This window comes from Stegodyphus dumicola, chromosome 3 (genome assembly GCF_044657685.1).
Source record: "Stegodyphus dumicola isolate Sdum_Otavi_A_Nest chromosome 3, ASM4465768v1".
In the NCBI taxonomy this organism is placed as follows: domain Eukaryota; kingdom Metazoa; phylum Arthropoda; class Arachnida; order Araneae; family Eresidae; genus Stegodyphus; species Stegodyphus dumicola.
Window position 1 is genome coordinate 150,455,343 of NC_140770.1, and position 20,684 is coordinate 150,476,026.

The window sequence follows — 20,684 nt, forward strand, 5'->3', positions numbered from 1 at the left end:
CCATAACATCTTTCTTCAATTTTATCTCTTATCAGAGCAGTAACAGCAATTTATTAATTTCCACTCTTATACTGCTTGTCTGATGGACTTGTTTGTCAAAGGACTTGAATTTTTTTATATGAAAAGTTTGAATCCTTGAATTTAATCTGCTGAATGATTTTAATATAATAATAGTCATAAACTTTCGAAGGATTTTATTTTTCAACTGAGGTTTCATAAAAATGTGATTTTACAGCTTGCATATATGATTTTTTCTGAACTAGCCAATTAGAATTTCAAGAAACTATAACTGTGCAAACACTATTATCTGTATAAAATTAATATTTATTGTACATAAGAATTTTTAGAACTATAATTAAATTTGAAATCATACAAAAATTTTGATTCCTCACTTTTTACTGTCTTTGCTGTTTGACTACATAATTATAAATACTTACAAACTTAAAAATACATTTTTACATTTCTTTATTGAAATAATGCACATTAACAGCATTGCAGGTTAATTATATCTATCTATCTATAAAGATTTCTCAAAAATATAACTTTCCAGTTTTGCAGATTATTGTCCAAAAAAAACCACAAGTCAGAATTACAAGAAATTTTGAATTTACAAGGTTCTGAATTAAATTTATAATTTAAGTTTAATTTTATGCCCAAAAATATCTGATTTTAATTCCGCATCACTTTTTAAATTTGGCAAGGTGGGAATTTTTTTTTAAAGTTCTGCACTGACACATATCAATTTTAAAGCAAAGTTATTTTATTTAAAATAGTTTAAAATTTACAACAAAAAGTAAACATAGCAAATACAATAGTAAAGGTACTGAAATGAAATATATAAATTTTCACAATAATAACTGGTTAGTTACAAAGATTTTGAGGTTTTAAAACATACTACACAGTTTGCAAATTTTAAGCAATGCAATAAAATTACATTTTAGGCATTAAACACAACTTTTATGGAATTGTAAAGATGGTAGTATGTTTTTATAGAAGACAGACTAAAGTGATAATGCTCGTTTCACATACATTCAATACAAAGCTAATTCAAAACACTTAATAACTAATCTCTTTTTTCAAAATTTTTATGCTATTTTAGTAATTTCGTCACAGTATTTCATTTATTGCTGCTTAATTCACTTCAGCATTAAAATCTCAATGTGCACTTTTTGTTTATTGCCTTATTTATCATTTGCCCTTTTTTCTGCTATTGTAAGTTACAAAATGCATCTTAAATAAAGCTGCACAGAACTGTAGATTGATTTACTTTTAGTTATTTATACCTTTTAAAAGATTTTTTTCCCTATAATAATTTTATTACGTATGGTATTTGGTAAATGTATTATACCACCTCTGCATTTCCAATTTAAAGCAATTTTAAGATAGCCGAGTAGGAAAGAAAAAAAAAATTCAAAGTAAAAATATTTCAATTATATCTCTTCCCAGAATTTCATACTGCACCAACCTCATTTCCTCTCTCCAACGTTCTTCTTCACGCCTCTTCCAATAATCATCTAGCATTTGTTGACGTCTTAAACGTTCTTCTTGTATTTTACGATGACGTAAACTAGGTTTAATATCAACTACAAGGTCTGGATTAACCTTTTTCTGAAAAATAACATTCTTTATAAGTATAAAATTATATAAACAAACACTTACATTGGCATATCCTATATCACTATTCCTTTCTAAATATAATTTTCAAGAAACATTGACTAAAATAAATAAAGTAAATGCACTAAGCAAGTTTATAGATGAAATATAAATGCTAATAATCCCAAAAACTTTTTTAGAATTTGGTCAAACTTTTCTAGTTTAACATTGCAAGGAATTCAAATATATCTAGCTTAATTCAAAATCCAAGTAATAACATTTTGCAAATGGTATGCTTTAACATAACAGCTTGTTAGAAAAGGCGGGGCTCCATCTTTTTTTACCATTTTAATCAGTAACTTGCACATGAATTTTATAACAGGAAAAAATATGGTATTTTTCTGTTACTTAATTGCATGTTTACCATCAAACATAACAAATTTTACAGAACCTATTTGAACATATTAAATTCTTACATTTATTAACACATGCCATATGCAGAAAGAATTAATCTTTAAATAATTAAAAATAGCTTTTTCCTCCTTTTTTTTAAATTCTAGAATTATGTATTTATTTAACAATCAAAATAAATAAAATAGAGTTTGTTTTTGATAAAATAAAAATGACTTCAAAAAGTACTCCCAATGTCTACAAATTTAATCAATTTTTAATCTTAGCAAAATCAAAGTATTTAGTATTTTAAATACTACAATTAGCTTTTCATCTGAATACTAAAACTAGCTTTAGTTCATGATAAGGGTTCCCCTTCTCCCGGCATGAGGGCAAAGCTTAATATTTGGAAATTCTGTACGAATATCTTTATATAAACTCCTTACTTAACCTATTTTGCACTATTTTATTTTATGAAAATTTTTTCAGTATTATTTAGCTGCAAATAACAAAATTTCATAATTTTACACACTAATAGAGCTAATGAAAAAGACTATATGTGTTATTTTAACATTTGCTTTATGTTTATATCATACAAGCTATGAAATACACATCATTTCCTTCCTGCTACAGATTTTTCTCAGAACTTCAGAAATGATACAATTTTCATTATATGACAAAATTTATAACAGTTCTTTCTTATTGAATTTCTTACACAGAATACAAAATTATTCTAGAAATTCTGTAACAATTATGATATAACTATCCACATACAAATCTCCTCTTATGTTTTCAAACCGAAAAGAATGAAAATGTCTCAACATAAAAGAGGGTATCTGCACATGCAGTGATTAAGGTTAAAAAGACACAAGCATTAAATATTTTCAATGATGTATACATACCTTATATTGCAATCTGTGTCGTCGTCCTTTCATATGCATTTCTTTTGCATTAGGATCATTGAATTTACATTCACAGAGTTTGCACTGGAAGCTTACAACTTTACCTTCTTCGTTCTTTATTTCATCAATGTAATCTTGTCCTATAAAAAAAATTGCACATCGAACTTAATGGAGATAAAAATATATCCTCATCATGCACACAAAGATATGCAAGTAAAAAATATTCTACGAAAATTAGCGGATATACAAAAATAACTACACAGCATTAAAAATTAATGTTTTTAGTATACTGAAAGGACATATCGTCAATGAAAACTAATATCAAAAGGACCCTATCCTATGCCGCAATAAAAGTAGCAACATTAATACCTGACAGTTGAAAACATGTAATTTTTGTATACATGAAATTTACTAATCCAGTAGTTAAAGGCAAAACACTGTTTATAAATTTCTATTAGCAAAAATATGCAGAAAGTAAGCATTTAATGAAAACTCCAACACCTTCATCATTCAGCAACTCGCAGTGTATTGTCTCTATCCCCCAACCAGGTCAGATCATGCAGAATAAGTGTACACTTAAATAAATAAATAAATAAAATAAAATAATTTTTTTTTAAAAATATTATACCGTTAAATTTGGACTGAGGACCAAGGTGTGTTGATTACGGAGTACCTTTGGAATTAAATACAATTACCTTCACATCGTTGTTAATAAGAACTGAAATAAGAAAGTGCATTTGTTAAAGAATGAAGCCTGAAGAAAGGAGCTAATTAAGAAGTTCCTTGGAGAAAAGAGAGATGACTAGCCACAGCTTACCTCATAAAAAGAGCCTTTAGCCCCAACTGAGAGGAAAGCAAGCAGAAGTCGAAACGCTAAGTGGAGTTGGTAGCAGGCATATGCCAGTGTGAATGGTTTCCATGGATTGGATTGCTCAATTATGGCAAAGCACACGAGGGCTATGTGCCTAAAGGGAGGGATGCTTAGTGGAGTACTTTTTAAGGGAAACTGGCTCGCATACACGTGACACATGGGGAAACAATGAAAACGACCATGCAGCCAGCCCGTTCGTGGGATTTGAACCTTGGACCGAACTACCAATGTTCAGAGTCTTTACCGCTCGGCCGCTGGTGGGCTAGTTTTCATGGAAATATGCAGCAATGCTGAAGGTGTGAACAGCGACTCGCAAAGCTAATATTTGAGAAAGATAAGGGAGGTTCGTAACATAAGCGATTCCTAACAGCCTTAACTGGTGGTCAGGGAAGCAGGAGAAGTCAATAGCCTAATATACGAATGAGTGAAAAAGAGAACAGATTGTGGGAGGCTGTCAGTCTGTAATTCTGCAGATATCACGTCAATTTAACTGAATAAATCTGAGAATGATTAATATTGCAGTGAGGGATACATAAAAATTAAAATTGAGAGTGTGTAAATTTTTAAAATTTACAAATTTTAGTTTATTTTTAAATTATAAAGTTGAATTTTGTGATTATAAATTTTTATAAATAAGGGTGGACATAAAAAGGAAATTACTTAAGTGGCATTTTTACAATGTATAAATACTATAACACTCTTTTAAGAGGGGAAAAAAAAAAAAAAAAAAAGAGGATCCATTTAACAATATATTAGAGTTAGTAATTTAAAGAACATTCTTGTAACCCAAGCACATGAGATTAAGAAACTGGGATCAGCAATTCCACCAAGATCTGAGTTAACAGTATGTACAACAAAGTATATGTGGAGGAATTTAAGGTCATATGCATTATTTCCACAGTTACCAGCAAAAATAAATTAGACAAAAACCAAAATTTTTTATACAATTAAGAATTTAATGAAACATTGTAAAACAGAACAATGCAATCCAAAATTAATTTTAATATTTGTTTAGAACACAAATTTCTTAAGATCAGGAATATAAATCCTACAGTTAGACAGTTAAGACAATCTTGCAGAAAAGATGTGAAAAATATTATGGTACATTACTGTATAAACTTCCTTTTATTACGATTCAATTAGTTTACAAAAATCTATCCATTTTCAGTAATTTTTTTACCATTACTTATAACTAAAAGTATTAATTCCTTACTTCTATTTACTAATATCATATCCTAAGAAAACTATTCACACATCTATGCTTAATATTAATATTTCTGCCTTTTGAATTATACATGCAATAACACTTACCCACAGGTTGAACTTCATTATCTTCCTTACATCCTTCACCCTCTAAAAGAAATAAATAATGCATTGATTCTTTATATCTACACAAAAAATCAGTTATTTAATGACAGCAAATGCCAAAAAAAAAAAAAAAAAAAAAAAAAAAAAAAAAAAAAAAAAAAAACCTAAATTTGTTATGTAGCAGGAACAGGCCGACTTGCCCTTCAACACTTTCACTGCCGGTCATGTTAGGTTGTATTGATAGTTAATGCAAAGAAATAGATTTGTATCCTATACCAACTTACTTATTATACGAAATATGTTTTGAAAAAGGTAATAAAAGATTATTATGTGCACCATATTGATTACTAAGCCTTTAAGCATAGAATTTTATGACTAGCGCGTGATCAGCACTACAGGTAAAATTATTTCTGCAATGCAGCATTATGCACTGGTGTGTGGCATTTAAAAGTGAAACAAAATAAATAACAATATGCACTATTTTCATATGAAACTATATCACAAATACATATTTGTGAATTTATTTACAAATACACTGACTACCAATAAGTATTTAGACACTTATGCAAATGACGATATATGAGGTCCTAAGGTACATTCGGACTCCGCCGGTTTATATCGTGTAGGAAACAGCATCGGCTTTAGTCGCATGTAAGATGTCTCGCAGTTCGGAGCTCTCTGGTTTCGAGAAAGGTATAATTATCGGGTATCACAAATGTGGCCGATCTTTAAGGGACATATCTAGTGATCTGAAGTACACAAAATTGACAGTGCGCTATGTGATTAAGAAGTGGAAGGTGAGCGGTGATTGTCGATATGTGCCCCGAGTCGGCAGACCAACAAAACTGGGAGATAGAGACCGACGAGTGCTGTCCAGAGAAATTCGGATGAACAACACCCAACCAATGGCCCTCGTCTGCGAGGAGTTTCAACAGGCATCCGGGAGTATTGTTTCAATGAATACCATCTGTAAGGAAGCACATCTGCTTGGTTTTCATGGTCGTGCTGCTACCCATAAGCCTTTGATCACAAAGTCCAACTGCGCTGATCTGTTAATGTGGTGCAAATCACATCAAAACTGGACCGTAGATCAGTGGAAACGGATACTTTGGAGGGACGAATCACCCTTTACCAGTCGGATGGCAGGGACTGGGTCTGGCGTCTACCTGGAGAACGTCTCTTGCCAGAATGCATTGTGCCAACAGTCAAGTTCGGCGGAGGCGGAATTATAGTCTGGGGGTGTTTCTCCTGGTATGGGCTGGGACCCTTGGTCCCCATTCATGGTAAGCTCAACTCCGATGCCTACTGCACTATTTTAGAGGACAATGTGCTTCCTACGTTATGGCAGTTTTACGGGTTGGACCCCTGTTACTTTCAGGATGACAATGCCAGTTGTCATGTTTCCACGTTAACCAAGGCTTGGTATGGTGCCAATGGAGTTCATCGAATGGACTGGCCTGCCCAGAGTCCAGACCTGAACCTATCGAGAACCTCTGGGACGAGTTGCATTGCTGAATTCAGGGGTGCACTACCCGTGCAAAATCGGTGAAGGAACTTCTATGTCTTCTCCAAGCCGAGTGGAAGAAAATACCACTAGCTGTCATACAAAGACTCGTGGAAAGTATGCACCGGAGGGTCCATGCTCTAATTACCTCTCGTGCAGGCTCTACCAACTATTGATTTTGAATGAAGTTAGTTTTTCGTTTCTATTACAGGTGTCCAAATACTTATTGGTTTCTTGTTTCTATTCCAAACCGCACACATTTTCAAAACATAATGCTGACTGAACTTGAAAATAAACAATGAGACACTGCACTTCTCAGGCCAGCATGCTTTCTCGTACATGACTAGAACCTGATACATCACACTATGCACAAGAGTGTGATTGGCAGCAAATGTCTTAAGCCAAAAAGCCAGTTTTATTTAGCTAGAAAGACTGTTTAAAAATAGCTTTTCAAGCTCCATCTTTGCATTTAACTTGCTTCCAATGCTCACATTTTACCACCCACTCGATTACAAAACTGTTAATTTTAGTCATGCTTAACCCTTCCAGTTGTAATTATCAATTCTATTGCAATCTACATGTTCCCTTACTCATTTATTTTATTCAATGATGCTGTTTTTATCTGGTTTCACTTTAGGTTTAACCCTTTAACTGTCAAGTTATTTTGATGATTTGGGTACACAAATTGTCAAATTTTTTATTGGAAAAACCAAATGTAGCCGAAATAAACATCTCCCGATATACAATACGATGCACTCAAAAAAAAAAAATATCCCGAGAAATACTCGGGCGTGACATTTTTGAACACCAGTGCTGTGCCTGAGATAATCTCGGGCATGGCAGTTAAAAGGTTAAATAAATAACGACAATTTCAAACCGTCATGCATCTACAGGCATGAAAGTGCAAGTTGGCAAAAAAAGCTGAACAATGTGCAGACACAAAATTACACATAAATTAATTACGCACGCGTGACCTAAAAAAACACATTTTAATAAAATATCAACCTTTTAATATAAAAAGTATTAAACATATACATATAATTAAACTAAAATAATACTTGTACTTACTGTTTTGCTATTAATTTTATCTTCCACTTGTATAAAAAAAATCAATAAATCACCAAGAGATTGTAATGAATTCACCTTCTTTAAGATGCTCTTTATGTAACTTAATTTAACAGTTGATACATGAATACTGTACACAACATTGCAACACACTAATATACATATTTATGTTATATATTACTGCCCATTTTCAGGCAATCACAAGTTTTAGAGATAATATATATATATCTAACTGTTACTATAGCTTTCAATTATCTTCACTTACATAACACTAGAAAAAGTAGTCATGTAATAATATAGTTACAACATAACATATAGTTAAAGGAGGAATATAAAAAATAACTATTTTGTCTCAGTTGATCCTGATTAAAAATTTTTAGGGTAAAAGCTTTTTCTTTTCTGCTACTTTTGCAGCCAACTTTTCTAATTTCCGTTTGCGAGCTAGTCTCAATTTCTTTTCAGCAGCTTTTACGCAATCCATTGATACTTTATTTTCTGCAATGTTTTCACTCCTCCTTTTCTATCTCTAGCTATTCTTTGTATAGTTTATGAGCATTCCTTAAATATTTACATAGAGTTTTGTGTACTAGAGAATGCAAATGGTTATCCGTATGTCCGACAGATGGCGCCAGCACTGATCGCTGAAATTATTGAAGTCAGCTCTCGTTTGACAGTTGCTTGCTCTTCTTTGATTAAAAATTAGTATGCATCTAGTTCTACCTTACCACGTAAGCCCCACCTACTTCGCCTTGATGTGAAACAACGTATTTCGCGATCTCGGCTCAGGCAAACTCGAAAAGTTCGCAACCAGGGGTGCCCGCAATTGTTAACCCAGAGTAATATTATACGATGGCATGATGTAAAGTTTTTTTTACAATGAAAAGAGGAAGAGAGAGAGCATGTCCTCCATTTACCCCCCCCCCCCCACACACACACATGCACATTTGCCGGTCGCGGTTTCTCAACGGTTCTGCATCGATCTCAGAAACAGCCCGGGTGACGTTCAAAAAGGCAGAATTCTGCAAAAACGTGGAAAACTTTCATGCCTGATGCATCTACATCAATACCTATTTTCATCAAATAAATCTTGGGGGGGGGGGACTGCACATAAGATTTTGGATGCTTCTGTTTTGAATAAAAATTTCTTGCTCCCGAGCTTAATAGTTCGGGAGGGAGAATTAAAAAAATTCTTAATTGAAATATTAAAAAGAACTACATGTGAAAACTAAAAATAATTCTAGTTTATTTTATGCACTTTTTCCAAAAAAAAAAAAAAAAGTGAGAGAGAGAAGAAGAAGAAAAAGAAAGGGGGGGATTAAAACCTCTACCTTAATGACAGAAAAAATCTTTAAAAAAAAAAAAAAAAAACTTTGCTCTATCAAAACATGAACACCACGAAACAGTACTTAAAACAATTTTATGAAATTTTTCTATGTTTCCACATAAATACTACAAACACATCCACACATCAAAATATCACATTTCTCAATAATAAACTCACTTTCTTCTTCATTTTCTTCTTTAATCTCAGCATTATCTTCTGATTTTGATGCTAAGAAGCAAACAAAAGTTAAAGACATTAGCAAATAAAGCTAAAAAGATTTTATTATGTTCAACTCATATAAAATAATAATTAAAAATTTCTATAAATTTTGCTTTTAAACTTGGCACCTTCTGAGGTGCTAAAACTAAAAATCATCCCACTTTGTATGAGCAAAAAGCCTGAAGATTTTTGAATAAAAAAATTCAGAAAAGAAAAGTGCAAAGTGAATTTTTAAGACAAAACTGACACATGTTTGAATATTCTGAAGCAACTACACCAGGAAAAACTCTCGTGAATAAATATAAAAAGACATGAATGATGAAATTAATTTTTAAATAATTATGTACCTTTTTTGCTTTTGCTAAGAAGTGCTTCGAAAACTGCTTTTTACAGCATTCATTATCTTATTTATTTTTCAGAATAAAAATATTAAGACACCCAAAATGGAAAATATCATTTTAAAATCAGACATGGGAAAATGAAAATGTTTTATTCTTAACCTATTTTTTAATTACAGTTCTAATAGATTACCATGATTTTAATATGTTTAAAAAATTGCAAATCTCCAAATGAATTTTTTACACTAATTGGTTTTGGAATCAGCAATACGATAAATTACTAAATTTAGCATTGTGTAATAAAAGAAATTCGATCTCAAAAAGAAAAAGCAGTTTTTATGTAATAATTGATGAACTTCATTCTAAAAAAAAAAAAAGAAAGAAAGAAAGAATTTCAAAAGTTAATTTTTCAATAGAGGCAGAGTGTGCTGCTCTAAAATTCAGGAATCACACTGTTTATATTAAGGAGTAGGAACAAATTCAAACGATAACCCATAAACACATATTAAAACATTCCTCAAAAATGTTAATTAACACTCAAAATCAGAGTAAAAAAAATCAATTGAGTAAAATTAAGGACCTTTCGTGGATTCTGACCAAAATGTAGCACATTTTAGGACCAAATATCATCTAAAAAAAACCTAAGGAATTAAGTATTTTAAAAACCATACAAGAAAATCATTAGGGACGAAGGAATAGAATTTGCCCAATTTCGAGTTCATAAATTTCATTTATGGGAGCTACTTTCCTGAGTAAAGACTAAAAATTAAAAACTGGGACCATCAGCAGCTATCGTATACATACACACTAACACATATACACAATGACAAGCTATCAAATTTAAAAACAACTTATTTAAAGATTAATATGTTCTAAAAAACTGGTCAAGTTTTGGGAACTCTAGCAGGCAATTTATTAGTGTTTACATTGAAAAATACCAAATTAAGAAAAAAATATACACCTCTCAGTTTTTATCAAATCAATTATATTTCAATAAATGAATACTTTTAAAAAATTATATCCTCACCAACAAATGTTATTTTAGGTGGGCCTGACTTTTTAACAGTATTTCCTTTCCCTGATGTTTTGTTTCCACTACTCGAGCCTTTACCAGATGCATTATTATTTCCTGTGCTCAAGACCTGTGGTTCTGTAGATGGGATAGGTTTTCCCAATTTGGTATGCAGCTTAACAACCTATTGCAACATATTTAAAAATATATTAGAAAAATGAAAATGCTTATGTAATTAAATAAGGAAACATTAAATAACTAATAACCTTTTGATGCTTTGCTCCTCTTATATGTGCAGCATAGGCATCAGAGCCAGTACATGTCACATCACAAAGCTCGCACTTCAATGTAGTTCCACCTCTCGATACATGATGTATAACTGTACCAGATTTTGCAGCAGCCTCTTTTTTCTTATGTTTCTGTCCTTCTAGATGCTCTCGATAAGTCTAGAAAAACAAATGCAAGACAGTTTAAATATTACATTAAAAAATCATTGTATGATTTTATAAATTTTTTTTCTTGCTAACAGATTAACAACCAAAATTTTATGAAACTCTTAATGATACTATCAAAAAAATTTTTTTTAAAGTTTAAAAATTAACACACTAGCCCAGTATGATGGAGCAAAATTAAGGACTGTTTGCAAATTTTGTTTAAAATTAAAGACTTATATTATATTTAAAGAATAAAGAAATCATTTCACAAATACTTAAAGGATTTTTAATAATCGTACGAACCCTGTAAATACTTGACAATAATGTTAAGGCCCCGGTTTACATTTACATCACAAATGATACTATTATTATTACAAAAGGAACATTTTCTGCTGTTTATAATTCGCATTCAAAACTTTACCTAGTAATCATGCATAACATAAGAATTGTATTTTTTACATGTAATGGTTAGTCTTTCATTAATAAAATTTTAATGTTGCATAATTAACACAACCGTGTTAAGTAAGTCACAAGAAGTATCGACAATTTATGCAGCATGAGTCAAGTTTACTTATGATTTTTTTAAAAAAAAACCTACCTGTGGTCCAGCACAGCTGATCTTGCACACTTCACAATAATGCAGCTGCTGAGGCTTCGGGGGGAGTTTAGGACGAGCCATTCTAATAGGCCCTTTCTTGAAAGACATCCAATTATTGGAATGAACTTTAGGAGTAGTTACAGCACTGGTTGTAGATGACTGGATTGTTTGAACCTGTTGTGGCTGTTGCACAATGCTTGATTGTGCAGCTTGCACAGGCTGTACAGTAACAGAGGGCTGTTGTACATACATTGAAGCTGGAGGGGAAAAAATTATAATATGCTAAATATTTTTAATTGCAAAAAATGTGCTATATTTGTTATAAAGGCACTCTTTTTATACTTCTCAAGCCTGGGAAACAATATTATAAATGGGGGGGGGAAGAAGGCTGAAGCAGTAGAAATTACAAATTTTTATAAAAAAAAGCTAAATAATTCCCTTAAATAATGTAAAACATTATTGCTTCAAATGATTCGGGAATAATTCAATTGAAAATAACTAGGACTTTAATTTTGAATCTAATTTAAGTAAAAGTACATCAGCAAAAAATTTGTGGGCCAGATCATGAATTTGCTTTTTTTCATTACATATTTTTATATTGTACATATGATTGGAATGAGAGGTTATTCAATAGAAACACCAACTGAGATATGCAAAATTCACATCATAATGCAACAAGAAATACCATGTAACTACAATACAGCACTGCTGTGATGTACAGCATCACATATGTGCTGCTAAAGAAACTTGCAACTACTGATATGTGCTACTAAAGAAACTTGAAAAAAGAAAAAAAAGAAGCAAAATCTGATTTTGTTGTCACACATAAAAAATATTGCCTATGACAGAAAAAAAAATTGAATAAGTAGTCACCCCCCCAAAAAAAACATAAAATTACAAACAATCTGATATTGATCAATGCCTGTGATGATAATATACAAATACCATATGAGACGGTGATGCATTTAAAATTTATTCTTTTAAGGTTTCAGGTATTACTTCCAATGTTACGGTGCAGGGCCAAATAGCGGATCAACACAGCAAAAAGCAGCAACACGGTGACAGCTTTTAAAAGCATTTCCAAAAAGCAGGGAAACCCCAATACATGACGATCACGCAGCACAAGAGTGAATGAAAATGCTGATGACGTATTGTTAAAGCTCTTAATCTCCAAAGAAAAATATACAGCATATGTTAAAAGAGTTGTATGTACCAGGGTCTGACGTATGCTAAATGATAATGATGCTTATTCTTATTTGATACAGGTATTTCAAGAGCTGTAGCAACCTGACTTCAATCCTCACATGCAGTACAGTAAATGTGTTTTAGCAGATCTATATAATGATCCCCATTACACGAGTAGTTGACTGTTTTCTGATGCATGTCATGTTCTCCTCAGTAAATCATGTAAAAAAAAAAAAAAAAAGAGTTCCCCACCCCCCACTGAGAGATTCCGCAAACCACAAAGATCATTCCATTTGATGTGGGCAGCAATTTCAAGTCATAGGAAGTTCTAAGGTAATGTCATGTTAGGTTTACAAACAGTTTGCAGTCCGCATGATCTCGATTTCCATCAGCAAGTCTTTCAGCAAGACAAAGCTCACCATCCATACAGGCCAAGAAGATGACTGGTTTCTAGAGGAATTGACTTCTTTTCCTCCTAGAAATCCAGACCTAACAATATGTTATGCTTCTTGTGGGGAATATTAAAAAAATGCTTAAAACACATTCCACAAACTGTGAAAGATCTTTGTGAGAACATTTAATCAATAATTGGGGATACCAGCCTTCAACAGTGTTCACATACGTTGTGACCAAAAATGGTTAACATGCAACATGTATTTATCCTTGATAGACAGCATTTAGAACATTTTATAAGGTATTTATTTCTCCCGACTTCTTAGCATGCCTCTGTGGTGTGGCGGTTAGCAAACATGGCGCGTAATCGAGAGGTCCATGGTTTGAGTCCTGGTGAGGACACTGATCATTTTTCATCTCTTCTGCTTTGAATTGAAAAAATACCTAATGTCTCTACAATGTCTTTGTGCAATATAAGCATAAATAAATAAAGGCAGTAGGTTTTGATTACACCCTCCCCCAACTTCCCTTTTACATGCAAAAATATAAAAACTTCATAAAGATTATTTATTGTGTTACAAAACATACTACTAGAAATTAACAGGCTTTATATATAGAAATTGTGTATGACAATGAATGGGAAAATATATTTAGAAATCCTGATAATCGTATGCACTAGAAAGGGAAGTAACAATTATGTCTATTTCTTTATAATTTTACTTACAAAACTGATAATCATTAAAGCATCGTTACTTTTCTTGTGATTTGGAACATAACAGAATTTCGAAAATATTAAAAATTACAATTAACCACTAAACAGGCAAATCTAGAGGTCTAACAATTATGATAATAAAATCAGACTAAAACACATTTAATGCAGAAAAACTTCAGAAATGATTTATACCAGAATAGGTTGTAGTTGCTGCAGAACTATTATATGCAGAACTATAGTTAGATGCTGAGTTTCCTGATGATGCACCAGTAGAATACAGATATGAAGTGGCTGATGGTTGGGCAGTCTGTGTTTGAGCTTTTGCAGAGGCTGTTTGTCGTGTATTATAACTGACATTCGTAGTAGTTGAATATACTGGCTTATTACTGCTCACTAAAAATGAAATGAAAAATAAATTCAGAAACTCTAGTTTGACTATCATTTTACACAGGATTAACTTTCAGAATTTTTCAGACCAAAAATGAATTATTAATACCTAGCATTATCAATCGCAATTGCTTTTTTTGTTGCATATTTTCATTTTTGATGATTTCATGGAACTTGAATTTACTTGAATACTTCTAGCATATAAAGAAATATGTACATATCTAGACTAATTCTTTATCAATACATAAATTTATTATGAAAAATTTAAAAATAATCCAAAATATTTTATATATTTATACCTTAACCAAAACAGCTCATTAGACTGTCACAGATGTCACATTAAGGGAGGAGAAAAGCATTTAAATTGGAAAATTAAATATTTGTTTTATTATAATAAAGCATACATGGGCTATCGGTTTAAGGGGAGGGAAGCCTTTGATTTATTATTCATAGAAATTTATGATACATATTGTTACGAAATGTACAGGTACGGTAAAATAGCTTCTCCACAAAGCAGGTTTAGGGTTGCCACATCGCTCATTTGGTGACAAAATCGGCGAAATGCCATGGACAGACAGAGAATCTTCTGGAATGAATTCTTACCGGTTTAGCCCAGAATGTGCTCGAACACAAGCCAAAAACTATATAAACCCTGCTGGTACGCGAAGAGAGAGTGCGAGAGCTAGTCAGTCTGTGTGGAGTCAATAGAGTTGACAGCCAGGCAGCGAGTGCCGAGTGGGTTGTTGAGTGCATCGAAAGAGTCTCTTAGTGTATCGGGGTTATTGCATCGTCGAGAGAGTGTGTTGAGCTCCGGGAACGACTGAACCAAAGAGTCAGGAACTGTGCCCTGTGTGTCGTAGAGTGCATCGCGAGTTGTAATGTGGAGAGTCTCGAGAATACGTGGAGTTCCGAGAATGACCAAGCAGAGTCGGGTGCTGTACTCTGGTGCCTTGCAGTGAAGCTCTCTCCACCTGATAACCTGAAGGCTGTATCGTTGATTGTTCCAGTGAGTGTATAGTAGATCTTCGACGACTGTAAAAAGTGACTTCAGAGCCGTCCTGATTAATATTGGCTAAATAAAGTGTGTTTCGATATTTCATCAAGTGCTGTCGTTGTTATTCATTCCAAATCCACATGAACCCCGTACGAACGTAACAAGTGGTGTAAGAAAAAAACGTAACAATATGAGCATCCATGCAGCCAGTCCTACCACCAGGACTTGAACCCAAATTCAACGATCAAACTTCCACTTGACCACTGGAAAATCAAGAAGTACCACTGCATTGATAACTTCTTTTGCAACATATGTATTTGAGATAATGTATTGCACTGAATTTTGTTGCCAGTTATGGAAAATAGTGGTAAAATTTTCTTTTTAAAGAAGAGGTGCTTTAGAAAAAGAAGGAAGTTCTTGTTTGAATCATACACAAGCAAGCACATGGGAGCCAACCTATTCAGTTAGCAGAAACAGAACTGATGGGCTAAGCTTAACCAAAAAGGAAGACAGAGGAGTGAATCCATCTTTCACCAGGCAAGCCGTAATAGATTTTTGCATACTGTTTCCACATAAGAAACTAATCAAATAAAATTTGCTGGAAAGCTGTGGGGTACCTCTGAGCTACCCAAAAAAATAATCATTTTAATTAGCTTTTTATCGTAAGTTTTAATGTTTTCACACCCAGAATGATTTACAACTACACTGTACTTTAGCTTTCATCAGCTTTTTATCTATTAAACTCTCGATTTTCAAACAGAAACTTAAAAGTAACATCCTAAAACCTCAATTTATGATGAAGACTTCTAATACAGTACAAAGTCCGAAATTCAGACTCGTTCAGACTTTGGCGATTCCGGATTTTTCCAGATACTAGATCATCAGTTTAAATCTAGTAAGATGGCATGTAAAAATTATAAAATTAAAAATATGAAATAGTGATTTATGACATAATGAAGTATTTATGATCTAAAAGGTATCAAAATTTACAAAAAAAAAAAAAAAAAAAAAAAAAAAAAGGAGCTTAATATTTGCTAAGTAACCGTATTAAACATTTCTTTCAATGCAAGTTGTTTAAATTGCTGTTTTTTGTGCTAATACTTTCTCTTTAATTCTGTAGACGGACATAATCTCTTGGTCAGTTATATTGTTGAAGTGCTGTAACTGCTCTTTGGAGAAATCCAACTAACTTGTCAATTGAAACTTTCTCGTTTTCAGCAACTTCTCTGTCACTTTCTTCACTATCAGTAGTGGTATTTTCTGGATCTAGACCCATACTACAGATTTCGCCATTCATTAATTGATTAATGATTGAGAAGCACGGTCATCAAAATGAAAAACATCTTTTATATCATCTTCATTTATTACCACTTCTCCAACATTTTACAAAATTCATTAATTGGAAATTTTCACCTTTGTTTTGCAATACCTGGAAACCTTTAAAATTAGCTGATATCATCTTTAGCTTGGCGGCTAACGATAAATTGTTCAGTTAAATTTTATCTTTCTTCTATCGTACACTGAGACAATTAAGCCTAGACAATTGTACTAACTAGACAATTGTACTAGTTACTTATTGTACTTATGTCTATTTCTTTCACATGCTTAAGGCTTATCAGGGTTCTGAATAAATTTCCACATATACTTAAGCCTTACTGATGGCTGGCACTAGATATCTTACCGCCTGATGCAGTCTATGTGGGTCCTAAATTCTGCGACTCTGGCCATACAAGCCCTGGTGCTGGTTCTAGATTAATGTGAATAACAAATAAGTTATTCTTAATTCAAACAGCCTTAAATGCAATGTCTATGAGTATCATAAACAAAATCTATTTTTAGCATATGGAAAGAAATTTTGGGTAAATTTTTTCTCGTCAACATTTTTAAGCGCATTCAACTTAAATATGTAATCATCGCCAAGCGTAATGTCAACATAAAAGGTGACCATACTCCTTTATTATTCAATTACTAACATAAAAAAAAATGTTTAGGCATCACTACATGAGTCATTACTCAAGTTGTCATGTTTTGATAAGCATGCGGGGATGAAAGGAAAGTATAATAATTTACCAGGTTGGCGTCAGATCAACGATGTATCTATGTGGAATGTTTCGGTTTGAGATGTGTGCCAAAAAGCATATACGCAACGATGGAGCAAAATTACTGATCGTACAAATTTATGCTAAAACGTTTGTTTCTTCAATAACAAGGTTATAGTTTTGGAGCGAAATTAAGAATCAGGACTCTCCAGATGTTTTATTATGTGAAGGTGGAATCAAATGTGCATGCATAAAGCCTAGGAGAGTAACACTGTTGGTGATTTGGAGGTCCGTATCATTCCGGATGATGGATGGCCTATTTCGGACTTCGTACTGTAATGCCCAGTTAATCTCATACAGGCTTAATTTCCCTGCCCCCAAAATAAGTGAACTAATTTAAAATGAGATATTAATCCTTTACCTAGCAGCTCAATGAAACAAATTTCATTCTCCAATGAATTTATTTCTTGACTGTAAAATGGCATACACAGGAGAGCACTTGAAATACTTAAAACTGGATCATATGTTGAATGGTGAAATACTCATTTTTTCCCCCCAGATATTATATTTTTAGAATTCTACAATGCTACTTTCTTTTGAAGAATTAGATTCCAGTTTCAGACTGCAATCCCCTCCCATCGCCCCCCCTATCAATACCTGCATGGAAAAGGTAACCTTTACTTCTCTTCAAAACAATATTCTCATGTCTTACCTGTTTTTTAATTAAATTTTATAATACCCTATTATAGATACAAACATATACAACAGATTAATTAATACCTCTTTTCTCCTTTCATTTTTCCATATATTTTGCATTATTCATTTTCCATCTGTTGCACATCTCTAATTAATTTAATCGAGTATCCATAATATTAGATGTTTCTCTAAATTTAGTCATTAACATTTGCATTTAGTTCTTTTTAATGCATAAATAAAATAATCAAAATTTTCCATTAACACTGAGAATGCTCACTGAAGTCACTTTGACTCCAGTGGGATTTATAAGGTAGACATATACGAGAGCACAATAAAAACATTCAATTAAAAATTTTAATTTATTATTAGGAACGATAGATAAAAGTATTACTAAAAAAAGGGGGTAACTAAATTTACAGTTTTAAGAAAATGGCATGTTTTTCACAAAATTCAAATACTTACAATTTTTTTAACCTAAAATTCAGGAATGCAATTTTTGCATGCACAATCTAACTTGGCATAGCATTTTCTGCATACAATTTTCTTGTAAGAAATATTAACACTAGTAGTCACATTGCCATTACAAAATTTCATTTTACATTTCCTCCTCTTTGGTGGAACTGTTCTGCTTGCATTTCTTTTTGATTATCAGTAAGGCAAATATAGTTTTGATGCATTTCATCAGCCAACATATGGATGAACATACGTCTTGTGATTGGTTTTTCAGTAAATTTTTTAAAAATAATCCAGGCATTTATTGCAGCTGAATCAAACATATTGCAAAAAGTATGATAAAAGCATCTTCTAGAAGCTGCTTTTACAGTGTACTTTCTAGCGGATCCGTGACACTTAGCCGACGGGGACAGTTATCCAACAGGACATTTAGCTGACACAGACAATTAATTAGCCAACAGGACATTTATCAGAAAAGGACACTTAGCCGACACAGAAAGTTAGCCGTCAGGACATTTAGAGTTACAGGACACTTACCTGTCAAGACATTTAGTCAACGGGTTACTAAGCTGACAGTGACGTTTAACTGACACGTACCAAAAATTATTTAAACTATCAATTACAAAATTTCTCGACTACTCCATAAGTTCAATATATAAGTCATTTTTTCACATATCAGTAAAATTCACTTTTCGATTCTTAAAGATCTCACGTGCTTTTAATTATTGTGATAATTTAGCATTGTTTGATACGTATCGTGCTGTACATTGGCCAAATTGAAAAAGTGGTAAAATTTCTCTAAAATAAAACCTTAAAGAATATTTTACTTCTAAATTAAACATTATGAACTAGTTTAGGGCTATAAACATTAACCTAAGTAAGTATTTTAAGCGAGAGGCGTGGTCAATAAAATGTTACAGAATTTTTCTCTCACATGAACTGCAAATTATAGAGGTCACAAATAATTTATACCTTTGCTTGTCTTAAAATTCACTTTTTTAATTATTTTTAATAACAAAATAAAATATATTTGCTAAACTAACCCTCACAACTCTATGTTTCCATAAAAAGCATAATTCAAGAATAACAATAATTTTTATTGCATTATTTAGATTTTTCATGAGAGGGAAAGGAAATTTCATTAGTGGAAGGAGCCAAACGATTTTGTGAGGGAAAGAATGTAACATGTGATGTGTAAAATAGTATTGAAAAGTCAAGGTATTAAAAATTTGAAAGCATTTGGAAGAGCGAGATTGGAAAATTAATATCATCAAGTAAACAAGAAAAATTATTAATGATGTGAAAGTGTTCAAAAGAACCCAGTTGATTAAATGAAGAAGCTTTATGGATAATTTTAGAAGATCTCGCATTAAAATGTAATTAAGTGACCACCATACTTGGGTAAAAAAATTTTTTTTTCCTTTCAAAATTTCATTCATATTCCCCGACGAGCAATTTCAGCACTTTATCAATTTCCCCAATATACACCTAACAGCACAATAGATACATAGACCTCATAAAAGATAGACTAAGCCAGTGGGCGGAGCGTGCGTCGCTCACATGTCCGCAAGAAAGACTAGGGACGATCTGGCTTACTTTAACATGGAAACCCATGGTGTTTGTATCACATAACTGTTTTTAATTATTAAACATGATACGTTGTATAAGTGATGAGATTATGAAAGTCACATTTTTTGCAAACAAGATTTAATATATCTCATACAAGCACTTTTTACTGCATTTTGCACATTTTTTTCAAACATAATTCTTGTGTAAATTTCCTTACTTTAGTAAAAGGGTAAAAATTCTAAACGCAAAACTTATGAACTTATTTTTGTGTACAAATAAAGTAAAATTAAATAATACTGATAGCATATGATGCTTTGAAACAAATATTAAACAAGATCTGATAATTTTCTTTGATTTTATGAGTCAGTAGTTTTTAAAATTATTATAACATAACAAGACGATCATTTATTTGATTATATGATTTGAAAATGACATATCTTTAGAATTTCCGCGTTGGAGATAAAAATGTTATTTTCTGTACAGGGTTGCCATTGCTTGCTTTGAACTCGTTGAGTTTGTTAATCAAAACTTCGTTAAAGTTACAAAATATGAAGTGGATTAAAACAAATTCAAAATTAGGCCGTGTAGGTGCCCATGTTCGGGTGGAGGATTACGTTATTCAAAATTTTATGGTTCTAAATTCTGTTGTTTTTTTTCCCACAGTGCGAGATAAAAAACATACATGCATTCACGCAGAT

The 20,684-nt window shown here is 32.2% G+C and overlaps 1 protein-coding gene across 3 annotated transcripts in view; it reads right to left on the minus strand.

Moving 5' to 3' along the window:
- Zn72D (Zinc-finger protein 72D) overlaps window positions 1–20,684 on the minus strand; it is a 100,288-nt gene that overhangs the window by 45,278 nt on the left and 34,326 nt on the right. For 2 of the 3 annotated variants that reach the window (XM_085813464.1, XM_085813463.1), the window contains exons 4-11: window positions 14,041–14,241; window positions 11,559–11,815; window positions 10,793–10,972; window positions 10,542–10,710; window positions 9,135–9,185; window positions 5,068–5,109; window positions 2,886–3,025; window positions 1,466–1,608 (exon numbers count right to left, since the gene is read on the minus strand). In XM_085813464.1, coding sequence (XP_085669590.1) covers window positions 1,466–1,608; window positions 2,886–3,025; window positions 5,068–5,109; window positions 9,135–9,185; window positions 10,542–10,710; window positions 10,793–10,972; window positions 11,559–11,815; window positions 14,041–14,241 — 1,183 coding nt within the window. The remainder of the gene's footprint in view (window positions 1–1,465; window positions 1,609–2,885; window positions 3,026–5,067; window positions 5,110–9,134; window positions 9,186–10,541; window positions 10,711–10,792; window positions 10,973–11,558; window positions 11,816–14,040; window positions 14,242–20,684) is intronic. The other variant, XM_085813465.1, reaches the window with a different exon arrangement.